Source organism: Meleagris gallopavo, chromosome 22, assembly GCF_905368555.1.
Source record: "Meleagris gallopavo chromosome 22, MGAL_WU_HG_1.1, whole genome shotgun sequence".
NCBI lineage: Eukaryota > Metazoa > Chordata > Aves > Galliformes > Phasianidae > Meleagris > Meleagris gallopavo.
The window spans coordinates 6,375,561-6,402,436 of record NC_139425.1 but is presented as its reverse complement, the minus strand read 5'-3'; the positions used below and the strand labels follow the sequence as shown (position 1 = coordinate 6,402,436).

Below are 26,876 nucleotides of genomic sequence, written 5' to 3'. Positions count from 1 at the left end.
GATTGGGGAACTTAAAATTTAGCTTTCACAGTCTAAAGCAGTCTAAGGGGAGAGTATGTCCCCTTGCTCACTGCCATAGGGTCTACTGCATGCTCTGGTTTTGTCTTAAATGATGGTCTGATTTACAATCACATCAAGTCCTGTATTGCCAAAATGGCACAGAAGGCGACTAGTTTGAGTTAGAGTCAGACCTCTTACTACCAGGGATGTTGTTTGTCAGAGATGCTTCCTGTAATTGCATTTGACAATCCTTCTATATTAGTAGGATTGCTATAATTTAAGGTTGTTCTGTGCTAAATAGGTAAATGAGAATGGAGTAGTTGATCGTTTTCCTATTAAAAGCATGGAGGAGAGCAAGCACGTTAGTACTGAAATTGTTGTATCAGTTACATGTAATTTAACAGTCTTCATGGAAGGCTGAGGGAAAAAATCTGCTTTGGCCACAGCAACAGAGTTGTAATCAGGCTAATCTGGCCGTTACAGTAACTAATCAATACCACAGACAATAGAAAGACCCAAATGTCAGTGTAAAAGATCACCTCTCACTCATTTCCTTCCCCATTTTTTTTTTCTTCTGGTGTGTTAGTATGCTATTAGTTCTCTATTTACTGCACTTTTAGAGTAAGACTGAAACAGTTTGTACTAAAACCTGAAATGGAGATATAGAATTCTGTGTAATTTGCATTATGCACATATGTCGATGCATACACATACACAGGTACAAGGATGAGGGGAAATTTTCTGTGTTATGTTAAAAGGGAACATTGTTAAATATTTAAATCACTGTCTACAGCTTAGATGAATTCCAGTCTTTGTAGCTAAATCAGTTTTTGCTACTACAAAAAGTAGTTTTCAAGAGGAGCTGCTTGCAGCTTTCATACCTGACTGAATTATTTCCAATTGCTATACTAGCTAACAATAGATTTTAGTGAGAGTTATTGAATGCTCAGCTTTTTGCAAAACAGTCTGTTTATTTAACTGCTCAAATATCAATGTGTCAGTTTAACATTAGGCATCTGTTCTTGAAAATATTGGTGATGGTGTCTGATTTGATAACTGCCTGCTATTTTCTTTAATTAGATAATGCTGTTTTGCTAGGGGAATGTTTTGAGATCAAGCATCAGGAATAAGCTGATATAGTATGAATTGCATATGTTTTATGGCCTTCCTACACACATATTGTTGTCTAAAACAAAAACAGATTTCTAAAGGTTAAACAAATAACAGTAAGAGTCTCTTATCTTTCACTTTATTTACAGTCGAAAAAATAAATTAAATTTTTAAATCCCAACCTCTGTAAACTACCCATTTATCTCATAAATTATTGTAAAATAAGCCATGAGAATTGTCACGTGGCAGGCTGTTAAAAATGAGGAAAGACTTACAGAGATTGAAATTAATTCATAATAAGAATTAAACTTCAGGTGTACTGAAGACCTTTGCTTGCCTCTCCTTGTATGATTACACAATCCTGGAGTTCCTCCAGAGCTGCTCCAGGCTTTTTCTTGCCTATATAGTAGTACTTAGTTCTTGATTTGTAAATGTCATGACTTTTTTCTTGCTCCTTAGAAGAAGAAGGTCCTTAAACAAAAGCCAGTAATGTAACTGACTGAAAGAACTGATTCTGTATTTAAGTACTACCTTTACACCATAGTATTTCTTTGCCAGTATTTGCCTGACAAACAGCTACATAACGAGGATGTGAAGCCCACAAAATTTAATGCAAAATTTAATGCTGTTTCTTTCAAAGTAAATTTGTAAGTCACCTTTGGTACCTATTTTGAAATACTAAGCTCAAGGCTTCAGGTAGTGAGCAACTGAATCCTCTGTTTGTCAGACTGCTGTGTAAGGAAACAGAGCGCTGCTGCAGTTTTAACCAGCCCGACCTTTGGAGTTTGCATGCAACACTTTTTTTTTTCCCTTGGGTTTTGAGTATAGATAAGATCTCTCAACCTCTCTGTCTAAGAATGAGTTTTATTGTCTGAGCCTAATGGGTCCTGAGGTCTGACACTATAATTGAAATAAGAAGTTTTTACTTTGAGATAATGTTATATCCCTTTGTAGGTTAAACAGTTGTATTCCAGAATCCTGGTCTTTGTCCTGCTAATTCCTGTCAGAGGGAAAAGATGCATATATAGGAACTAATGCTATTTGGACAAGGGGGGTAGCTATATAAATTGCTTGCTTTTGTTCCCTACTAAGAGCATTTGCTAATTTCAGAGCCACAAGTCATGAGATGGGGAGGGGAAATAATTTAGTTTAGGAAGTTGTCTGAGGTGTAACATTTATTCTCTTGTTTCTAGGGAGACTGTCAGACTCGAGAGGAAGCTGTTGCACTGGGGGTTGGACTCTGCAATAATGGTTTCATGCATCATGGTAATGTATCAGTATTCCTCCCCACAGCCAGTTAAAGGTGCTCTTCAGTCATACTAGCTGACAGCGTTTGCAAATCCCTTTTCTATATATTGTGCCATATATACTGACATGCAAACAACTCCTGACATTCCAGCAGGTCCATATAAAAACAACCTTTGAGCTTAATGTAAAATGTCTGAGCTGAGTACTCTCCCAAGTAAATCCCCTTGATACTGGCTATGGTGAACACTGCAGTGATCAGACAAGCTAGAGAGGGAATATTTTTTTGCTGCATCTCTTTCAGAGCCATCAGGCCAATGCATAAACTAAGTACTGAACTGAAATGTCACTCAAGAAATGTCCAGTACAAAGTAAAATTGCCTAATTCCTGCAGCTTGGACAAAAAGTGTAATCCTTGAAGCTGAAGGTCTGAAGCTTCCAAATCTGAAGTAGCAAACTGCCAAGTTTAGGCATCAACCATCCTATGTGCTGCTGCTGCTGAACTGAGAAAGAAAAGAATCTGTATTGGTATCAAATTGCAAAGTCCTCAGAGTGTAACAGCTTTTGTCCAATAAATTATCAACTTAATTATCAACTTAAGTCATAAATAACACTTTCTGTCTTTTTGAGAGCAGAATATTTTAAGTAACTAATAAAGAATTGTTGTGAGAATAATTGATTTTCATTGAAGAATTTGATCTCTTTTGAGTCCATGTTAACACTTGGCATTCACAGCATAGTTTGGCAAGAAGCTCCTCAGCAAAGTATACATGAATGAAGAAGTAGTTCCTCAAGGTTCAAAATTGTCACTTACACCTTTTATTTTGTGGCCTTCCAGGTCTCATACTTGAAAATACATTGAAGAACTTTATCATGCCTTCCAGAATTTTGTAGATCTCTTTTTCCTTTCAAACCATTTTTATTGAAAAGCGCTGTTTAGCCGTCACTCTTACCTTTAAAGAGATATTTTACTCCTCTTTCTTCTTTGTATGGTTTTACCATATTCTTTCTGGTATGGGACAGAAGCACAAAATACTGAGTAGCATCTTTTTTCCAAGGGGATCGTTTGCATTTTGTATGAAATATATTTGCCAGGGAAGTAAAACATGATATCATGAACTACTATGCACTGCAAAGAAAAGTATGCCCCTAAAATACAGTAGTAGCTTAAAAATATAGAGCTGAATAGTTTAGTGATGGGGATGCATCTGGTCTTTGGTCTATAAAGGCAGGGGAAATACTTAGCATTTCCTTTAACTTTCTTTTTTTGTTTCTGTCTTTCTTCCTCTGTGTAAATGCTTGTATGTTTTTCATATATATTGTTTCCAGTCCTGGAGAAAAGTGAATTTAAGGATGAATCCTTGTATTTCCGCTTTTATGCTGATGAAGAGATGGAAGGCACCAGTTCCAAGAGCAAACAATTACGTAATGACTTTAAGCTTGTGGAAAACATCCTGGGAAAGGGTCTTCTGGTAAGAAATATGTTAATGCAAACTTTTATTTTTCTATGAAATTGGCATTGTTTTGTGCTAGAGAATGAGAAGGAAAATAGTGAATAGAGTAGAATAAAAATTGGAACTACAGTTTAGCTAGACTTGTCTTTACTGCAAAGATTCTAATTCTTCAACTATTTTGCTGCAAAACTCCAATTTCTGCAGCTACAACTCTTCTAGCTAAGCAGACTACACAGCTTATTCTAGTAGCAAGAGACATGAGTAAGTTGCAGGCTCCCTTCTCTAGCACATGACCAGACCGACTGCACTACCTGAAAGCTTACAAACACACATTGCAAATGCAAGTAAGATCCTGCCTATTTCTGACAGGCCTCAAGAAAAGAGGAGTTTCACAGATATGATCATTTCATCCATTTCACAGCCAAACCCCTTTCTTTTCCTGTAAAACCCTTGAGAGAGACATTCTGGAAGTGAGCTGGGACCTGAATGTTGTCTTAATAGCCCTGGAGTTTGCTGAGCATGCACCACAGTGTTATTGTGGTGGAGGAGAAAACAGTGGGCAGCACTATCTTGGGAGTGGTCTGCCATAAAGTGTAAACACAGTTTAAGCCATTATAGAGGCAGTAGATTCAGACAGGAGTTAAACAACTGATCAAAACACAGATGTTTCAAGGCATCAAGTGATGTGAATATGCCCTGCATTGCTGGATCAAATATCAATCTTATTTTGTTTTACAGAAAACAGTTTCAAGAAAATATTGTTATGTTAATTCTTTTGCAACACTATTGTTATCCCCATATTCCCCACCTCACTAAATGCCATTACAGTTCTTATGGTATTTGGATTATTCTAATGCTGCTTTGCACTTGGTAGTTGGATTGTGCATGCCCTCTGTTTTGAGATTCTTGTTTACTGCCAGTGGGTTCAGGCCCATCTTTTTCTCCCTTTGAACAACAGCAGAATGTAGGAGCATGATAAAAGCTTGAGTCAGAAACTACAAAAACAGAATTGTTGGAAAAGATCCAGAGGTCCATTACATGGGAAAATTTTCCCTGTGGTTCACATGAACTTTACTGTCTCACTGTTGCCTTGGGAGACCGATCTGTGTTTGTCTCAATGGCAAGAAGTAATATTTAAAGCACCATGACACCTCAGAATTGTTGCTCTATGCATCCCGTGCTGAAGACTGAAGTGTCGGACCAATAAGATTATTCTCCTGGAGAAGTGCTGGATAAAAGGCAGCAGTTAAAAGGTGTTACACTTTGGGTGCTTTTTCCCCTGTGATTTGCAAAGCACTCAGCAATCATTTGCACACTGAACTGTCATTGTTCAGGTATTTTTAGTTTTCTTCCTTATCAAGACATGATTGAAGAAACAGATTGACTAGTGTCTTCCATTTTTTTCTACCAGTTCAAGGTTATCTGTTAAACAGAAAATTCCAAAACCTAGCAACAGTATGTTAGTCCTGAAATGAGAGATTTAAAGCTGCTTGATTCTGTTTTCTGTTAATGTAACGATCATTTATTAGGATTCACTAAAGGAACAGAACAAACTGAAGCCTCCTAAGCTTCCCATTCTCCAAGCCCACCGTAGGAAGTTTATGGAGTTTCTTCAGTGCTGTTTTTTGAGAAATACTTTTTTTTTCACGAAATTCTTGTTGGTTAGTGCAACAAATCCTACCCATTCATCTAAGTTTGCTCAATCACAGGAGAGCTTGAAAACAGAAAACAACAGAAGCTTTGGCCAATATATCATTGGAAATACCAAGGGAAAACTGCTTTGTTTGAAATAATGCACTTCAAACAAAGTTTGATACACATTTATTTGTGCAATTATTTCTTACTGAAGGACAAAAATCTTGATGCATTGAAAAAATATACAACATTCTTTCATAGTTGAAAAAAAATTGGATTTTGGATTGATTTCAAGCATTGTGACTTGGTTACTGCAGTATGCTGTGAACTTGTGATCAGCACATCTATTTGTTAGCCCAGGCCAACTGCAACGCAAATTAAAGCTGGTATCAAACAAGGGTAGATACCCAAGGTAAATGGTACGCAGACAATGCTAGAGTCTGCAGAAGACTAATATACTGCAACATATCATTTATCTGATCTCAAAAGAAAAGCATTTCAGTTGATTTCAAAGGTGATACCTATGTACATTTTATGCAGCATTCTCAAAACCATCATGCTGAATTGGTGATCTGGACTCTAAGTCTAAATCTCAACTTTCCAGACCTGGGCATTTTTCCAGGGCATCCAGCATCTCCCACTAGTGTGTTGCAGTAGTTACAGGAGAATAGTTGCAGTGTCTCACTCAATTCACAAACAGGGCTGTGTCATGTCCTAGAATTCAAGTAATTCAGGGGCCTGAGTACAGAAGTGTGACCAATGAAAGCCAGTCGTTTGAGCACAGAAGTCAGGGCTACCTGAGTTTTGGTTTAATTTCACGCTTGAACTCACTGTATGGCCTGGGCAGGAACTCAAGTTGCTCCATACCTCAGTCTACCATTCAAAATTAGGATACAAAATCTCATCTGCCTATCTGCAGGACTTTGTCACTGCTCATGCTCTCCTGATATTAGCATGACCACAAGCGAGATGTATGCAGTGCTAGAAGCTGCCCTGCAGCTGAGGATGAGCTGATAGCAAACTGCCTCACATCTGTGCCATCTTCATTCTCCTAGAAATCTGCCCAATCTTCCTTCATAAACAGTGAACATCCCCATGCCCCAAGCATTTTCTGACACCATAATCCTCCTCATACAGGAAAGGTACCACTGCTAACTGCTGCTCTCATGACCCATGCGACAAAATGCTTTGTGAATGTGACAGACACAGGTGTAATTGTGTCTGTCCTTTGCATAGCTTTTCTTCTCCCCTCTCTTCCCTCCCATCTCTGCAGAAATTCTATTTGAATAGCTTCTGACTGTTTTTGCCTTCTGTTTTTGATTAAACAGGCTTATATCTCATATGGGTACCTTTTTTAATGTGGTTGTTTTTCAAGATTAAACAGCTGCTTGCTTAACGTTCAAAAGCACCAATTGTATTTCAGGGGCATAGAAATAATTCTTGTAGATGGCAAGTTATTTAATTGGTTTGGACTCCTTAGGGATGAGTGGTAATCAGCTGGGGAGTTGCAAGGTATTGCTATTGTTTAACAGAGAATGAATCATAGTCTTCTCCCAAGTATTGCATATAGAATATTATCCATACTTTACTTTTTCATAAGGGTGTTCCTAGTACAGAAACATCAGTATACAGAATGTCAGATTTCTTTCTTTAAACATGGTGATAAAGCTCCAAATGTTGATGCATTTGGGGATTCTTAAATGTGTTTTGGTTCTTTGCTTTCAAACAATACATTTTGCAGTGCTAAGAAACAGAGGAAGACAGGTTATTAAAAATGGTAGCATACAGAAGGTATTCATGCATTTTAATGACAGCTGCATGCAAATGACCATGTAGATTTATGTAGCTGATGGATTCTTAAATTTTGCAAATCAAAGCCTCTAAATTTTTAAATATCTTTTTTGCTTACGCTTTCAAAGTCCAATCAAAGAAACTGAACAGTCCTTTCAAATGCAAAATGAGAATTGGATGGTAGGGTACCCTAAAAAGTTTCTGTTTAATTCCAGATGTGTAGTGCTGTAAGTACGTGTTGGATTGGGTTGAAACTCATTACACCTGCAATACTAAAAATCTAACTGGTGATATACTCATCTTTTTAACAGAGAACTCTCCTTGTATTGAATGTACTTCAAAGAGCACTGTTTCTGAAAATATTTTCTTAGGAATATCAAAGAATGGCATTTATCTTTTTTAATTTCCTTTCTTTCCTTTTTGTCATTTAATTTAAACGTCCTCTAGAAGGATTTTTGCTTTGCAGATCTTTTGTGTTAAGCATTATTTTAACGTGGCTGTAGGGCTCTTGCAAGAAAGGATGATTCTATTTCTTTAGTTTTTTTTTCCTAAGGTTAATTCCTGAAAAAGGACAACATTTTAAGATGATTGACTTTAATGGTTAAAGGGCAGTATTCTGAGATAGCAGGAATCATCAGAATCAAGTAATTCTCAGTAGTGCTTTTCCTAGTGGCATGCTAGATTACAGATAGCTTTATTTCTCCTCTCAACTCAATTCTGATTCATTGGATGGCTCTTAAATGTGTAGAATTAACTCACAGCAAGATGTTTATCCACTACAATTTCTATTTGTCCACTTACCAGAGGCCAGGCTTAGTTCATTTTTTAAAATGATTAGTGAGTTATTAAGCTTTTTTCATTGTTAATAAACCACTAGAAAAGGCTGGGTAAATGATATATTTGCCATAATTTGTATGATTAAAAAAAAAAAAATCGATAAGGTTGGTCTGTGTGACCTCAGTGCTAATAAAAGGAAGCAGATTTCCTGAAGCAAGAACAACAATCTTCTACCAACCATAAAGGGTACAGACTGAGCATGTTACATGAGTCTTGTATGTCTTCCTGCAGTGTTCTCTCTTACGCATCACAACTGATGTATAATGATTAAATCCAGATGACCAATTCTTGTGATGTAGATTTATGTAGAATTATCTATAAGAAATAGGCATGAGATGCCCAATTTATCTAAAATGGATAGCAGTGAATAAGTGACTTCACTTTGGTCTGTAAGTGTATTTACTAACGGAAAATACAGAATATTAATGAATTATTGAAAGTTGAAATAGCTTACAAAAAATGAAGGGCTAGAATTTTAAACCGAAGGAACTGAGTAACGAAGCATGCATTTTTAGTGGGAGATTGATTAACTATTGGAACAAACCCTCAAGGGGGTGGAATACATTCCTCACTTCTTAAAGACTGCAGATCATAGCTGGATAACTGCCAAGAAATTCTGCTTTACTACACTAAGGGGATCAAAGCAGAAATAATAGATTAAATGCAATGGCTCGTGTTATGTAGGAGTTCAGACCAAATAACCCAATAGTCCCTTTTGACCTTAAGATCTGCAAGTTTATGTCAATCATGGCTTTAAATGAAAAGTCCAATTTCTGAACTTCATCCTTCAGCCTTTCAACTCACTCCGTATTTATGAAGTGTTGCCTGGTGTTCTTTTTGTTTTCAAGATTTTACCTGAGGAGGATGACTATGGATTTGACATAGAAGAAAAGAACAAAGCAGTTGTGGTGAAGTCAGTTCGAAGAGGGTCTTCTGCAGAGGTAAGGCCTGTTAATTCTAAATATTTGGGTTTTCCTAGCTAATAATGTTTCTGTGTTTTAAAAAGGTATAAAACCATCCTCTTAAAGTCTATTTCTTTTAAAGGCAGCTAACAGAAAATATGAAGTCTTCTACAATTCCTCTGGTAGTAAACTGTTTATGTAAATTACCAAGGGTTTTGGCATCTGTGAGTGACTTCCTTGCTGAATATTTCTCATAGATGACAGACAGCAACAGTATCTTTATGTGATGGTAGGATACCTCTGGTTCATAGAATCATAGAATGCCTGAAGTCAGAGGGGACCTTGAAGACTTTGAACTACCAACCAACTAACCACAGTTCCCAACTGTCAGGTCAGGGTCCAGGGCCTCATCCAGCCTGGCCCTGGATGCCTCCATGGTTGGGGCACCCATATCCTCTCTGGGCAACCTGTTCAAGCACCTCACCACCCTCTGAGTAAGAAATTTCTTCCTAACATCTAGCCTAAATCTCCCCTCTTAAAGCCATTGGCTTAAAGCCATTCCCTCTTGTACTGTCATTATCTGCTTGCATAAAAAGTTGATCTCCCTCCTTGTAAGCTCCCTTCTTGTACTGGAAGGTGCAATTAGGTCTCCCCAGAGCCTTCTATTTTCTAAGTTGAACAAGTCCAAATCCTTCAATCTTTCTTCATAGAAGAGGTGCTCCAGCTCTTTGTGGCCCTACGGACCCTCTCTCCAACAGCTCCACATCCCTCCCATACTGGGGTCCCCAGGCACAGTACTCCAGATGGGGTCTTACAAGTTAGTGGGGGACAATCACCTCCCTCTCTCTGTTGCCATCGCTCTTTTGTTGCAGTCCAGGATGTGGAACCAGATAAAGCTGATGAGAGGGCAAGTAATGTTGGCTGGGGTAGTGGAGATGTACAACAAGAAACAGGTATATTTGAGAAGAAACTTTAGATTTGTGATTTTTTTTCCTTAAAACATATGCCCTAAATTCTCTTATGAGAATTACACCTATAAAGATAAGACAGGAGACTAAATCACTTTGTGTGGCAGCACACAGAGGCAATAATATCCAAGTAAAAGTCCGGGACAACCATTACAGGATTTGAATGTCTACAGTCATCTGTTGATCCCATCTTTAGGCTACAGGTAGGCATGGATGACTGACTGAATGCAGACAGCTGACTGGAGCATGCTGACTTTAGCAAGTAGGGAATGTCAAACAGGAAGGAATTTTGAGCTGAAGCTTGATACTGACTTTTATTATTATTATTATTATTATTATTTATTTTAAGTTTAATTATTAAATAACCTCAGTATTGCTAATTCTTATTTGTTTTGTGGTCACCAGAGAAACTGATTCCATCTTTAAAATCAACATAGGTTGGCCAAAAATGTTATTAATTTAAATCTCCACTGTAAACCATTGCCTGATAGATAATCCTGCTGTCCTTGCTTTGGCAATCTGCCTGGAATATCCTTAAAATCTGCTTGTGTTTTAAAACAACAGAAGCACACAGTTTTCTAAGGAATCTTTTTCTTTATCTTCCAAGACAAATTATTTGTGACCATAAGCCCATCTTTTCAACCTCAACATAAAATATTGCTCAAGAAAAGAACTAAATCTGCATGTCTCTGAATTGGAGGCTCATTCTGGAAAGACCTGAGGTCCAATAGTAATGTATTTAATTATGATCTTGGGCTTTTTAATGGCTTTGTAATACCAGAAGGATATCCAGCATGTAATTCCGTGTGGCTCAGCAGCTGTAGGCCATTTACAGACCATATGCCTGCTGTCATACTTTTCAGGGACAAAAATTAAGACATACAGCTTTGATTCACAGTGCTCACCACAGCACATTATGTTCATTAGAACTGTCAGACTTTAGAGCAGAGTACAATTCCAGATTCACCAACTAAAATGTGAACAAGCCTATACTTGCATGGGTTTATTAAAGATCAATGCATTGCTTTTCAGTTTGGCATGTTGATCTCCTGGTACACCAGGGTCAAAGTTGTCATGCACAGGCTCTGGTGGCATACAGCACTGAACTTCATGCACACGCCACAAGTGGCTTTTTGGTTTTAGATATGGCACATCTCATGCCAGTCCCAAAATCATGTGTCTTCAAAAATACATTCTATAACCAGTCAGCAACTCCTCAGTTTGCACCTTACCTTTTTTCCTAACCTAGCTCAATTGTAGCTTAGTTATAGCTGGACTTCTTCCCCAGCTTTTAATCTTGGAGCTGGTTATGAATTATATTCTATCAGAAGGAAACAACAAGATTATCCTTTTGGGAGGTGTAGTTGCTGTCTTACTGTGAACAGTCTAGTGATGAGCAGATGTCTGGTGTTTGAACAGCATGTGTTCGAAGAGCAGCCGCTTGGCCAGTGGCCATGCAGATGAATTGCAAAGAGCAAGCTGCTGGTGTGTGGGAAAATACAGTGGCCTGGATCCAGGCAGCTGCATTGAGTTGTCATGAGGAGCATCCATTATCCATAAAGTGCAAGTGCTGTGACATTGCAGGTCTTTACTCTTAGACAAGTTGTCATTTTGTTGTTAGTCTGCTTAGTTAAATCCTGATAGAGTAACAGATGTTTAGATCGAAGTTACTAGTTTGTAGGGATTCATATGGAGCTGTGCACCTCAGACATTCATAGATTTACTATGATTACGTGTGCAGGTAGGTTTCCCATATGCACAAGGAGTAAGTTGGTAATACAAACTGATCATCCACTGCTAGAATGATTGCAGATATGCAAAGATTTCAGTTAGCTGCACGTACACTAAGTGTGTGAGCTAATCTTAGAAAACCAGACCTAAGCCATAATGACTTTAGAAATGTATATTACAATTATTACTTTATAATAAACTTATCAAGCTAAAGCTAAATGATTCTATGATTCTAAATGCAAATAGCATAAACATTTCCACTGAATAATAAACTAAACTTTACAGAATTCAATTCTAAACTAAAATATCTATCTACTGTTGTTTATACATATTATCAGTTTTATGGAGCATTATGTACAAAAAAGGAAAAACGTTAAATGTGGGTACACAAGAGGACGTTATGAACTGAAGAAAGCTTAGGAAGTAAACCAAGGAGAGCACTTTGTAGTTTTTCCCATTAATAGCATTGGTTTTGAGAAAAAAAATAAAAATTATAGGAAAGTGTAGATAAACTGATCTCTGATATATTTAAGAAAAGCCAAGCCATGTGTAGGCATTGTCAAAGTTTTTCCAGTCGTACGCTTCCAGATTTGTTTTTTTTTTCAAAGGTCAGAGTTCCATATTTAAGAGATTTATGGAGGCACTGTTTAACTTCCTTTCTCCCAGTCAAGACATTTGCCAAAGGGTTCCAGGCAGAACAGGGAAAGGGCTTGTCACATTTAGAAGCAAACCCAACTGCTGGACTCAGAAGGGAAATAATACTAACCTATAAAGGGTTAATAGTTGAAGCCACAGAGTCATATTTATTTATATACTTTTACTTCACTAAAAGGAAGTTTGATATTTTCTTGATATCCTAACACCCAATCTAGGTGCTACTATTCACATTTTACTGATATAGATCACAGAAAAGTTTATGTTTAGAGTATGTTTAGGGTTGTTGTCTAGCAGGCAGAATAGGGGATCTGGATTCTATCACTGAATCTGTATCTGACTAAAGTTAGATGAAAAAGTTAGGAATTAAAATGAAAACATTGTGTCCTTTTATTCTGATGAAGAGCAAGTACTTCCTAAAAGCATAGGCCACTTAAAAACAGGTTACATTTACTTATGGTACTAGGTATGGATTGTTTTTGCATGGCTAGGGACCAAAAACTTCTTGTTCTTGTTCCCCTGTGCTCAGCCTCTAGGTTGGAGGAAATCACACTTCTCTCTATCTCACTGGGTTATGCAGCTAGCCTCAAGTCTCCTATTAAGAAAACAAAACAATGTGGCAGAGAAGTACAAAGTAAGATATATCTGTGACGTGGTTTGTTGGTGAAATCTCTTTGGTTTTTTTGTAAATGCAGATGACTTTTAAGGATGAATGATGAAGGATTTGATGAACCAATACAATATGTACAGTTTTTTGTAAGCCTTGGAACTGCCAATAGCAGTCAAACCTCTCTAAACACACCTTGGAGCCTGAAATTTCAGAGATACTATCAATGATCCAAAGTTTTCTGTGGTGTTGGTTTCATTTACAGATGGCTGGCCTGCAGGCAGGAAGAAAAATCTATTCCATCAATGAGGACTTAGTTTTCCTACGCCCATTTACAGAAGTGGAAACCATTTTAAACCAGTCCTTCTGCTCACGAAGACCACTTAGGCTTCTGGTAGCCATCAAATCAAAAGAGTAAGTGCCAAGCAGGGTTTTTTTTTTTTCAATTATTAAATATTTTTTCTACAGTCTGTAGTGAGAACTGTGTAAACTCTTTCCAATAAGAAGCTGTTCAACGGGAAAACAGGGAAATGACAGAAATGATTATGGTACAAAAGTCACAGATTGTTTTTAGTGATGAATCCCATGCTTTTAAAAATGAGTTAGGATATATATTCTGGACATAGCAGTTAACTTCTAGCCTATTTGTGCAAAAAAACCCTGACCCATAAGGACTGTCATTATACACATGTATAATGTGTATAGAACATCTCAGACCCTAATACATGTTCAAGCAGAAGCAATCTCCACTCTGTTGAAGCTTGCCTTACTTTTGGATAACTAATTCTATCAGCCCATACCATTTTTTCAGTCCATTATGGTATTTTACTATGAAGCATGATTCTGTTAATATCTTTCACATTGTTAAATTTTGTAATCCCCTAATTTCTTATGAAATTGAACCTTCCCACTTATCACTTGATGCTGGATTTAGTCTATTTATTTTTGTTGCAGAGATCCTCAGTTGCTGTAAGTCAGTACAGCTGTGCTGAGGTTTCCCTGGAAATGGAAATAAATACAGATATGAGTACCATAGGAAGTTTCTGTCTTGCATTACTTGCTTAAAGATTAATAAATTTGGAAGTGTCAAATTTTAATTAACAAAGAGAATCTCCCATCTGCCTTAGAGAATGTAGATGTAGTCAATGATTTCTTCAAGTCCCTTTATTTTTTATTTATTTGTAAATTATTTGGGTGCTTTCCTCTATCCAAAGCTCAGCTTTGAATGCCAAAGAAAAATGCTTTTAAAATTGCCTAGAGCTCTAACAGTTTAACTTAAAATGTTGTTTTCTCCTCCTCTTAATCTACCTGCAGGATCATTAAAATTCCAGATTGTCCTGAAGCACTTTGCTTTCAGATACGGGGAGCAGCACCACCATACGTTCATGCAGTAGGAAGAGGTAAGTAGGAAGATTGTGGCATAATTAAGCTGGAGTACATGTATACATTTATATAAGAGTATGTATATATACACTAAGCACGGTGCAAGTTTATTTTTCTCCCAGCACTACAGAAATTCTGAAGGATAGATACATAACATTTGTCTCATACAACTAAATTCTCTTCAAATAAGGGCTTAGCAAAAGCCTGATAGCATTCAGCTGGTTTTTCTTGCTCTTCTTTACCAGAAACCCTTTCCAACCTTTTCAATTTTCTCTTCCATAGTCAGAGGGCTTTTCTGCCTAACTTTCCTGCTGTTGCTTTTATCAGGTTCTGAGGCTGCAGCTGTAGGCCTTCATCCAGGACAATGCATTTTGAAAGTCAATGGGAGTAATGCATCACATGGAAATTATATGGATGTTCTGGAGCACTTTACAGCATACAGGACCAAACAACAGGAAGTGCTGGTATGAATACAAAACCTCAAAGTACATTAATTCTTCCCTTTCTTCTGTGTTTTTATATTCTCTAAATGTTCATAAGAGCAACTTACACAAGCCTCTTTCAACTTGTTCCCATGCCAAAATTCTAGTGTAACTAAGGGAGCTGATTACAGTAAATCCCAGTTGTGTATAGTTGCAAAAGCATGTACCAATAGCATGTGTGTCAGTTCATGCACCACTAAACATTATTAGCTGCTTACTAAGACTAGGAGTGCACTCAGATACTGATCCCGATTTTCTAGTCTCTGAAATTCAGAGGAATACTGGGATAACGTTAATATTCCAGCCAGTGTAGAAGATAAAAATAAACTGGCAGCTAGATTCACCTTTGTAGTCCAGCCCTATGGACATTGGGCATTTTTTACTGGGGTCATAATTTCTTGCAAGGGATTGTACCAGTGGGTGTACAGAACACATGAAGATGCTGAGGAGGACAGAGTTCAGCAAGCAGCATCCAGTGCATATCTGAATGGCAGTCATCCAGGGTCCAACAAAGAAGACTCTTCACTGACAGGAGATGAAGATTTGGATCCACTTCAAAATATCCACCAGGAATCAGGTAAAGATTTTAAATACGGGAAGGAAACCTAGGGAAGATTTAGGGGCTTAGAGAAGGAAAACTGCAGTAGAAATATAAAGTGTTACGATTATTCCTGAATATCTCTTGTGCTAGTAAAGCTTTGTAATAAAATGAGGGCTGTCAGAGGAAGTGCTCTAACGTTGCAGTTTATTTAGTAGAATAAAAAAAGAGATACACATAGAAATCATACCCCTGCAACTGTCTGGAGTAATGTGCTCTTTCCTGAAAAGAAAATATGATTTTAGGATCACTAAATGAATTCTTAGATGTTTGTTTCCTGCTAGTGCCTTAGAGAATCTTTATCATACATAGCAATGTCATTTATTATGTAAGTAGAGAAAAAAATATGTTGCTTGTCTGCTTTTTATTTGCTGTTATAGCCCAAGTCCCACAGTAAATGACATAGGGTCTTGCATGCTCAGGTAGGTAATGATTTATTTTGTTGACTGCTTTTGTATCAAGCCATATACCAGATGTGTATACCAGTGTCACACAGCCATGTCAGCACACTGAAAAATCAGAAAACCATTCTCAAGGCTGAAGGCTCTCTCTTGTGCCAAGCTACTCAATAAAAGGCCTGAAGGAGACTCCCATCATAGCATTAACTGTCCATTGAAAACCTAAGTAGGAGACAAAAAACAGTTTAAAATAATGATAAAGGAGGTTCCTCATATGAGGTGTCTGGACTCTATTTTACACGTTAGCTCTGTAGTTTCTACTATAGGCTATTTTAAAAAAAAGTATATATTATTATTAGAACCTGTAAAAAAAAATGCAAGCAAAGCTGTGTGCACAAGTCTAGGCACCATTTAGAAGCAGATATAGATAACCTATGTTATTTACCTGAATAAGATGTATTTACACACTGGTAGAAGTAGGACACTAACAAGATTCAGGCTTGAGGTACTGCCTTTGTTTTTGATATTTTGATATTTTTCAGTTTGTTGGATGCCATAAAAGTAATCAGATCCCATCCCTTGTCTTCACAAAAGCCAGTTTTTGAAATGGAATAGTCCAGCATATTTAGAACCATTTGGTAGCCCCCACAAACTAGGAATTTATGGGCAGTAGCAGCTTGAGGGTTAAAGTCTGCAAGTAGCTCTATTTAACTTCATTTACATAATTCTGATGTGGAGCAAGTCTTCAGAGCGTGTTACCACTGTGTCAGCAAGAGGTGCGGGGGGACATATTTCTTCCTGCTTGGAAAAGTAGGTGGTAGGGGAGAATACTGAAGCCAGATCCACTCCAAAGGTCTGAGCCTGGATTCTCTGATTGCCACTGGCAACTTCTCCAGGAATATCTCTGTGAATCCCAAGTAAGGACTGCTGAGGCTGGTAGTCTGATGGCCAAACCGTGCAGTTTGGCATTGGAACAGCAGGAGGGGGTGCTTCTAAAGGCAAGGGAGCAGTCCTCTGGCAAATCTCAATTTGATTAAAATTTAAATTTCTTTTCTGATGACAATGTTGTTGCCCTTATTTAAAAATGTCATCTCCTCACCCCATCTCTGCCCTTACCATCTCAGTCTTATAGGTGTACAGAAAGTACATCTTACACTTAATAGAATCATAGAATGGCCTTGGTTGGAAAGGACCTCAAAGATCATCTAGTTTCCTAAAACTTCAACAGAAAAGTGGCATTCCAGAGGGTTGTTAGAAGCAACAAGGCTCTAAGATTAATGTACTTCACTTCCCTTTGAAAGCTTTTGTGAGGGACTACGTATGTGAATGCTGAACAGAACTAAAATGGTGTTCTGTGCATGGATGTGCATGTGCACACTTGGAAGAACATCAGAATCTGAACTGGAGCATGTGGATTGTCTAAAACTCTCTTGTAGTGGCCAACAGCAAATGTTTTCTTCACAATACCCTCCCAGCCTCTAGCAGTCTGTGGCTCCCAGACTCCTTGAGCCAGAAGTTGTATCGTTGTGTCTTTGCATTTAATACCTCTCAGCAGACTTCTCTTTCCTCTGCATTTCTGTATTCATGTGTGCTGCTAAACGCCTCTAATGACTTATTTTGTTTCCAGCCCAGATACAACAGACCATCAGCTCTCCACTGATAAGTGGTGAAGAAACACCTCTCATTAGCCTGACTGTGGATAACACTCACCTGGAGCATGGGGTGGTATATGAATATGTCAGCAGTGCAGGAATCAAATCCTTTGTCCTAGAGAAAATTGTGGAACCAAAAGGTTGCTTCTGTCTCACGGCAAAGGTACCTGACCAACATACATGGCCAGCTTCATTCCTGAACAGAACTGGGAAGAGAATAATATGGGCATTTCTCTGTCAATTGTCTTGTTACTTCAGATGAGGTGGCATGCAGTTGTCTCAACTCTGCTTGGAGTTTTCCTCATTAGAATGGACTAACTCAAACTAGCTCTCATTTGTTGTGGGCAAGTGAGCAAAATCTTCCTAGATTTCAGCTGTTGAGGGAGAGAGAGGAGAGTCTCTCTGGAACTGAGAGGCTTTGGAATTCTTGCTATTTTCTGACTGGTAATGTACTTTTTGATGATACTGAAGATTAATCTCTTCAGGCAAGAATTTGCTTTACTCTAGAAAAAAAAATCAAGCTTTTTTTTTCCCCATCTGATGGACTGGATGGATCACTGAACGAAGGAGATAGAAACATGTGCCATGTATTTTGATCTATCTATGCACAATGATGAGATAATAGTAAATATTTCTGTCACATCCCAGTGACGTTATTGTTAAGCTCAATGAAAGTCAAAGTGTGCCAGAGCCAGATTACCTTGGCAGTGCGCAGTGAATATCTTGAGCAATTTGTTGTTCAGAAAGTTTCTGAGAAATGTTTTGTTTGTCTGAGCAGTAGACATGCAGGTGGTTATAACAGCAACTTGTTCTGAAGGCAACCTTACTCAAGCATGACATTATACAGGATTTACCATTTATTTGGTGGAATTTTGCTTCACTGTCAAGTCTTACATAATTAAAATTCTGTCTTTTTAGATTTTAGAGGCCTTTGCTGCAGAAGACAATCACTTTGTAAGGAATTGCAAAAGGCTCATATCCCTAAGCAGTGCTGTGGCCACCATGCCCCAGTATGAGTTCCGGCAGATCTGTGACACTAAGCTGGAAAGCATTAGCAGGCGGCTTGCAAACTACCAAGAGGTACAACCCTACTTGTTATTGAAGTCTCAAGACAGTTCTGCATAGCGATAACTGGGTTTTGATTTTCTTTATTAATGGATCCAAACTGCTTTACAGCAGCATGACAACAGCTCTATGTGTTATTTGAATACAAGTTCTGAGGAAAAAGGACCTAACCTTAAATTGCTCCATTCAGCTTGTCAGAGCTGGGAGTTGGAAAATATTATTGCAGGCTTTTCTCCACCATGTCACTGTATAAATGTGGTCACAACAGAATGATCAATGTTTGATTTGTAGAATAAAGATGAGCATATGTACAGTATATCAAAGTGCAAACAAGTTACCTGAGCTGGTTGAAAAGAGTGCCCTAGAAAGTACTGCTTATTGCTTTCATTTGCTGTTTTATGAGCAGTTGATGGGGGATGCTGCTGTTCAGCTGCAGCAGAAATCATGATTCTGAATAAGAAGCAGGAAGAGAAGAGGATTATCTACATTGCCTCGTATTTTTTTTTGCAAATGAAATAGCATATCCTTACTTTATTTCTCCCAGTTTGCAGATGGATTAAAGACAAAGGTGAGCCCAGCCTTCAAACAAGCCATCATGGAACCACATTCCCTCAACAGCATGGATTTCTGCCCCACCAACTGCCATATTAACCTCATGGAGGTGTCATACCCCAAAAACACTACCTCAGCAGGGAGGTCGTTCAGCATTCGCATTGGACGAAAGCCTTCTATTATTGGTCTTGATCCAGAACAAGGTGATATTTAACTTTTCAAGTCATACTGATTTTTATTTGCATAGAAAGTTGCATCTTTACACTGCTCAATGAAGTCAAAATTAGTTCCAAAGAAACAAAGTCTTGCCATTACCCTTGTTTTCTCTTCAAAATTTTATAGTAAAACAATAACTGCTTGTGTTGTAATAGTAGTGCTAGAAAAGGTTCTATGCTGTGAAGAGAGGTTACATTCAGGCTGAAAACTTGTTCAATCAGACTGCAATACTATTTTCTTTCCTAATTAGTAAATAAATTCCATATCTTGGAGCTGGAAGTCTCTATTCTGTCTCAAGGGGATGTACTTCTTGAAAAGTAGCTGCTACATAGCATTTATCCTGCAACTTGAATATCTGAGTTCCAACATTTCTTCATCATAGTATCTCATAATATCCATCTGATTCATTGTCTAACAAAGTCAGAGTTCAGGAATGTTTGGAAAAGATACAGTGAATTGTAGTCTGACCAATCCACTGAAGAATATATTGCTTTTATTCAAAATGAATGAATAAAGAAGCCCCACTTAGTTGAAGTTATTAAAATTCCATGGTATTTTAAATATAGCAGTACCAAAATTGTCAGCATTTTAAAAAGAAAACATATTTTATCTTCTGTAATTACATCATCCTATGTCTTGATGTATACATGTATTTATATATATATGTGCGTGTGTTATGTAAATGTTTTTAAATCTTGGAGAATAATAACACAGACCAACTGCCAAGAGGTTGAATTCATTAACAACAAATGCATTTAGGTACTCAGATGTGCAAAATGGATAGCATATGAGTGGATACTTGCTGTCATTACTCCCATAATTTAACCTGTCTCTGGACTGTACTAAATTCAAAACACCTAGTTGGTATGACAGGGAAAATGAAAAATAATAACAAAAGATTTTGTAATGGAATATGATTATATAAAATAATCATGTGACATTTTTATTTTCTTCTTAAATTCTACCTATCCTAAACTAGCATTATTGGGTTGGATTGTGGAGATTCATGGAGATGAGAGCCATACTAACCAGACTCTTTAACGTTTAGTAGGTACCGTAAATCCAGTCTCATATACTCAACATTGCATCACCACTATGGCTGCACCATCCTGGAGATGTCTGACCCCAGAAGATGGAGATCTTGATGGTAGTTTTGGCCAGCAGAATGGAGGAACAAGTCAGGAAGAAAGGGGACTCAGTTTTCTGCTCAAACAGGAAGATCGAGAGATACAGGACTCATACTTGCACCTTTTTAACAAACTTGACATTGCAGTGAAGGAAATGAAGCAATACGTCGTTCAGATAAATAAGTAAGTAAAGAATCCAGTATGCACTGCAAAGAGCAAATCTGATTAAAAGGGAGATGTTAACCCCAGAAATCTCATTATCAGCCCCTACTGTTATACTCTTATTACACTTGCATTACAGCTCATTGACTATTATGAAGTGTCAAACCTACCACATGCAGATCCACCCATGTGTTTACTATTGCCTTTTGCACCTAAAAGTCTACCTGAATTCAACAGCCACTGTTTTGCTTAATGTATACTATATTAGCAGGTAAGAGTGTTTTGTGTGCCAGTGGTTTTGGAACTCTGTATAGACAGGGTGCCTCACCTTGAGGTTTTGTCTGACATAAGGCAGACCAAATAAAACTTGTGATTTCCAGCAGCTTTCTCTTTTAAACTTGTTTTCCTTTTCCTTTTTTCTTTTTATCATCACAGGTCTTCTAGAAATGGTACTTAAGGATTTGAATAGTTGGTCTGTGTATTGGACATAACTGGAAGGGATTTGCTAGCAGGTGCTGCAGGAATGATCGCTGTGACATGAGGCCACAGCTGCTTTTGTTAACAAAAGAAAAGAGCCCATAATGCACCAAAAACTTAAACTGGTCAGCAAGCATGTAGTGCCTTGGCTCAAACACATTTAAGAAAGAATAAGAGCTGCTGGGGAGAGAACCTGTGAGCACAAGCACTTACCCAGGGGAGAAACCCTGGGGAAGTGCCTGGGATAGAGAAAATGCAGACTTTGTTGAATTAAAAACAGAGCCCTTTCAGGCTGCATTGTTACAGCAATTAAATTGTTCCTTGTGGAGATAAGGTTCCTGCAGAAACAGGAGTTTTTGTGAATTGAGATAAACAGATTTCAGTGAACCTCTTTTAGAGCTCACAATTTTACATAGCTATAGTCCATGTATAAATACTGGCAAGGTTGTCTTTGATTTCACATAGCTGAATTCTGGTCATAGCCATTATAGCTCATTTGTGAAACTATCCACCAGTCCCTGACAGCCACATGTTTTACCTCTGCAGACTTCTGTCCACCATAACAGAACCTACAGAAGCTGGTGTCTGTGAGCCACCATCCACTGAGGAGTCGTCTCCACCTTCTCTGGGAACAGAAGAGAGTGATCCTGAGAAAGCTGAGCATGGTGGCATCAAGAAGGTCTGTTTCAAAGTTTCTGAGGAGGACCAGGAAGACTCTGGACATGACACAATGAGTTTCAGAGACTCCTACAGGTTAGTCTGAAAAAATGTTTCATGCCAAAATATCAAGTACCATTCCAAATAATGTCAAAATACCAGCCCTTCTAGAATATTAACAAAAACATAACAAAATGAAGTAAATAAATCTAGCTTGACTTTCCCCTTCTATATCATATAGCTGTAAACTTCAGAAGCTTCAGAGTTTTCAGCTTGATAATGGCTGCTATTATAAGGTTTTTTTCCATTCAATTTTGCAAACAATTTTCCCAGAAATCTAAAACACTGAGAAACAGAAATGGGCTTTTTTTTTTTATTCTTAATGGGCCTCTGAAACCACAAGTGCAAATGTTTGTTCAGGTGTCTTGAAATCTTGTTTTGGGACACAAGTGACTACTGCTTCTCCTGGAATATTTGTTACTGAAGGAAATTTCACACACTCCAACTCTGTCTTTCTTGGAAGGTAACATTTGAAAAATTTACTTCACAAAAAATGGAACAAGTTGCAATCATGTCTGACCATTGCAATTTTACAACATTAATAGGTCATTTCTGCATTAATTGGAAGGCCATAGGACTTCTATGCAAAGAAGTAAAAATACCTTACAGTGAGTTTGCAGGATTTAGAATAAGTTGAATAAATGATACGTCTTAGCTACTTCCATGCTACTACAGGCATGATTCTTTACTAGGTGATGGTTTTCTGTAATACTGCAAGTGGTACCATGTGGCATTCTTACAGGTCTGCAGAAATGACAGAATCAGAATAGTTTACATTGCAGTGAACATCTGGAGTCCTCATGGTCCAATCTCTCCATCAGAAAAGGCCAAAGAAGATAGTCTGCACAGGGTCTGGCCCAGCTGAATACAAGACAGCAAATATCCAGTCAGTAAAGGATCAGAACTAGCACTTAGAATATTGAGATCTGCAGTATCTATTTGTGGTTCTAGATTTAAGTCTGCACACATGCTCAAGAGCTGCTTTATTGAAATGTGAAGTATTTCTCTCATTGTTGATAGGAATCCTGTGAAGAGTTTAGTTTAAATGATTTCTATAATTGCAGATAATCCATCCTGTGTAACAAAGTGACATTAAGAACAGTGCCTGTGGATCTGTCACTTGTTCCAAAGTTTTACACATAAATGTAAATAGAGAAAGATTATTCTGTTCTGTCTTTATGAGACAATTATGCATATATTACAGATAACAGTTATCCAATAGAGAACAAAGTGTGTTTTTATAATTTTGATCTGAAAAACTACTGAGGAACTACAAAAATAAACAGATTGCAAATAAGAAAATATTTTGTTTGCACTGGTAGTGCTTCATAAGAATCATAAGTCACATTTCATAAGGGCTTATATTGTGATATAGATGCTATAAATTAGTTTTTAGAAAAAAAACAAGTATCTTTGGCAATAGGTTTAAGAAAGGACAGGCAAGAATCCATATTAGGGTTCTCTCAATTGCTCTTACTCTTTTATCTCACCTTATTCTAAAATAAAGTAGAGGAAAAGACAATGTGGAGAATTTTGTGAGTTTTATTTTTGGCTTGTGCCATTAGAAACACTGTGTCATTTAACTGGAGGGGGCAGACTGATATCCATTGATTTTCTGATCACCAGAAAAGTTATAGTTATAGTTAGTATAAACTGAAATGAAATGATTCTTGCTGCAATTTTTCATGTAAGCATCAGCCAGCAGTGGTGTGAAAGCAACTGGAGTGACTCTTCTGCTTCCTTAGGCAGTTTGCAGATCTGCCATGCTTGGTATTCCAGTGGTACGGATTGCTTAAATTTCCTCTCCCAACTTGAGGAGTTTCTATTTATGCTGTTACAGTGATATCCCGAGAGCTGGCAACAAATATTCTACGTAATTAGGTTTTCTTTTGCATATGCATAAGAGAATGTGACTTGGGGATTAGTGTACACGATAGTTTATCATAGGCCAGGACCTCCTTCGCTTCAGACTGGGAGCATCAGTCACCTACTTTGCTTTTCTTTCTAGTGAATGTAACAGCAACCGGGATTCAGTGCTGTCTTACACCAGTGTACGGAGTAATAGCTCTTACTTGGGCAGTGATGAGATGGGATCAGGTGAGTACATGCCCAGGTAACATGCATATTTTCTCATAGCAGACCTTTTAATAGGGCTGATAAGTCTTTGCTGATTATAAGCAAATGTTTCAATTGCAAATATGGTTTCTTCAAACTAATCAAAAGAATATGAAAAGATCAAGATTTGTTCTTTTTCTAACAAACCACAGGAAATTTAGAGTATGGAAGAACTAGTAAGTCTTTGTATTATGTGAAAGAAGTATGAGTATTTGGAATTTGAGATAAAGCAGTGATCAATTTTCACCCACTGCAGTGTGAGGATGTGCTTGTGTCATCTCTGGCCTCATCACAGCTTATGCTGATAAGACAGTTAAAAACTTATCTTTGTTTTCTTAGGAGATGAGCTTCCCAGTGATATGAGGATTCCTTTAGACAAACAAGACAAACTTCATGGCTGCCTGGAGCATCTTTTTAACCAGGTACAAAAAGGATTATTACTGTTACAAAGAATTGCTTTCTCTTTATCAGTGTCAACACAGGAATTTCTAAGTATCAGATTGTTTAATGAAATCACGTTCTGAGGGAAGGAAGCTGGAAGCATATTGTATGGCAGTTTTATCAAACAGTTTTGTCAGCATTCAAGTTGCCTTGTGCGATATGGGTCTGTTTAGCCTTGAGAAAAGACGACTGAGAGGGGACCTGATCCAGGTTTATAAATATCTGAGGTGTGGCGGCCATAGCGGTGAGGCCAGTCTCTTTTCAGTGGTACATGGAGACAGGACGAGGGGAAACGGACATCAGCTGCAGCATAGGAAGTTTCACACGAATGTGTGTAAGAACTTCTTCACGGTGAGGGTGACGGAGCACTGGAACAGGCTGCCCAGGGAGGTTGTGGAGTCTCCTTCTCTGGAGATATTCAAGTCTCGCCTGGACGCCTACCTGTGCGACCTGGTGTAGGGAACCTGCTTTGGCAGGGGGGTTGGTCTCGATGATCTCCAGAGGTCCCTTCCAACCCCTACAATTCTGTGATTCTGTGATATAAGCAATGTTGAGCTGGTTTGTATGAAGCATTAAAGAGAAAAAAGCTTTGATGAAAAGGAGAAAAGAAGATGAACAAAATGCACAATCTTCATGAATCACACCTCTAGATCTGAGGAGAGTTCTCACAAGTTCAGTCTACAGATGTCTTTATAGATGGCTAGCACCAGAGAATTGTTTTGTAATGGGTTTTATCACATCAGCATGCGGCTTGCTCTTTGTGTAGAACATTATTCAGTGGGAGGCTCTCGAGGGTAATTCATGGCTAGAAAGTCTTAATAATATTTATTAACAAAGAGAAACTCATTCAAAAATATGAATGCTGTAATGGCTTTTGCATTTTTCCAGAAGATTTTCATTCAGATTTTTTTCCACAAGTCTAACATGGAAAATATTTCTATTGTAGGTTGATGCAATTAATGCACTTCTAAAAGGACCAGCAATAACTAAAGCCTTTGAAGAAACCAAGCACTTTCCAATGGACCACAGTTTGCAAGGTAAGGAAGAAGGCTGATTGTATTTAAAAATGTGATTTTCTAGGACTTAAGAGATTACCATGAATGCACACACACCATGTTACCAAACAGAGTTATGTAACTGTGCAGTCTATCCAGTTGTATATTAGGAGTTGTATTATTGATGATCCTTGTGGATTCCTTCCAGCTCAGGGTACTCAATGACTCTAAAGGCAGGTCTCATGTCTGATTACTGAAATTCTGCACAGATTCTTTTTAAAACACACAGAACACTTTTATATGCTACTGAATCCTTACAGCATTTTCACAAGTATCCAGATCCATCCTTTGATGTGAGCACACAGATATGTACCTCAAAAGTACAAGGCACAGTTATGTCAGTCAAGGTGAACACTGATTAGCTGGTAAGGGACTGACTGTAGATGTGAGGCACCAAAAGGTTCTGCCTGAGTTTGCTTAATGACTTCTGCTTTTCTTCAGAGATGGGTAATTGCCAGAGTAAACTCATCCTTACATGTCACTTATTTTGAAAACTGATTCCCATAGAGAGCAAACAAATGATACCATGTTTTCTTTTTCTTCAGGGAGCATGTTTAGGACATTTGTCATAATGGTTTAGGGGCCCAGGATGTGGTTTCTTCTCTCACTGAAATACCAAAGCTTTATTTTCTGAACATTTGCTGCATTTCCTTTCCCAATTGAAATCTGAACTGTTTCCTACTACTTCTAATATATTTCAGGTGCTGCAGTTCTGGGCCTCCCAACCTTGACAAGTTCTATTTTTAAGTCACAGTGGCAAAATCTAGAAGAGGTTTCTTTGTGCCTTTTTTTTTTTTCCTGATTCCAGAAATAGACCATACGAAGTTCTGTTAGATGAACTCATCTTCACAAACATGTTCACATCTGTGTTGATTAGTTAGTCTTTCAGTGCATTGTTGGAATGAAGTGAGGAAATCACAGACACCCTGTGTTCACTTCCTTTATTTTATTTCACTTAAATGGTGTCTAATTTATTACAACTAGATTAATTAGACTGAGAGGGTCTTTTAGTTAACTGAAGTTAACTGATGATTGCACATTCATTACACTAACGAGCACAAAAGCACTGCTTACATTTGGAATCCCCAGACCAAAGCATCTCTTTAATTGCTATTGCAGACACCTTTCAGTGACAAATGTAAATTTGAATGCTTGTCCTGTTTCCGTTTGGCGCAGCTATTTGGCACCATTTTTCTGTTTGCTTACAGATTTTATTACCAGCAGTGGGCTTTATAGCTTAGCTACATAGCTAAGTCATGAAGAATAGATTCTCCACTCTGTAATTAAACAATTAGCTGCCATCAGGTGAAAGAAAGCAGAATGGTTCCTAACTTCTCATCAGTGTTATGGGATGCAACAGCTGCAGCCAAAAGGCTGATCTGAATCTGCACAGCCAGAAACTTTAGATACATTTTGCAGGCAGCTGGATCATATATGAAAGTCAGAGAGAACAGAAGGTAACAATGTCAGATATGAGTCATACAGAGCTCTTCTTACCATGC

General features: G+C 37.9%; 2 protein-coding genes across 4 annotated transcripts in view; one reads left to right on the top strand and one right to left on the bottom strand.

Moving 5' to 3' along the window:
- Positions 1–26,876, bottom strand: part of LOC109370775 (uncharacterized) — a 268,116-nt gene that overhangs the window by 36,874 nt on the left and 204,366 nt on the right. The gene's annotated exons all lie outside the window — the stretch shown is intronic.
- The window catches only part of PREX1 (phosphatidylinositol-3,4,5-trisphosphate dependent Rac exchange factor 1), a 147,666-nt gene that overhangs the window by 109,475 nt on the left and 11,315 nt on the right, over positions 1–26,876 (top strand). For 2 of the 3 annotated variants that reach the window (XM_085241960.1, XM_085241958.1), the window contains exons 15-29: positions 2,304–2,376; positions 3,685–3,827; positions 8,921–9,013; positions 13,200–13,348; positions 14,249–14,334; positions 14,645–14,781; positions 15,205–15,376; positions 17,423–17,610; positions 18,366–18,527; positions 19,057–19,267; positions 20,329–20,590; positions 21,593–21,799; positions 23,772–23,860; positions 24,218–24,300; positions 25,266–25,356. In XM_085241960.1, the coding sequence (XP_085098086.1) occupies positions 2,304–2,376; positions 3,685–3,827; positions 8,921–9,013; positions 13,200–13,348; positions 14,249–14,334; positions 14,645–14,781; positions 15,205–15,376; positions 17,423–17,610; positions 18,366–18,527; positions 19,057–19,267; positions 20,329–20,590; positions 21,593–21,799; positions 23,772–23,860; positions 24,218–24,300; positions 25,266–25,356 (2,146 nt within the window). The remainder of the gene's footprint in view (positions 1–2,303; positions 2,377–3,684; positions 3,828–8,920; positions 9,014–13,199; positions 13,349–14,248; positions 14,335–14,644; positions 14,782–15,204; positions 15,377–17,422; positions 17,611–18,365; positions 18,528–19,056; positions 19,268–20,328; positions 20,591–21,592; positions 21,800–23,771; positions 23,861–24,217; positions 24,301–25,265; positions 25,357–26,876) is intronic. The other variant, XM_085241959.1, reaches the window with a different exon arrangement.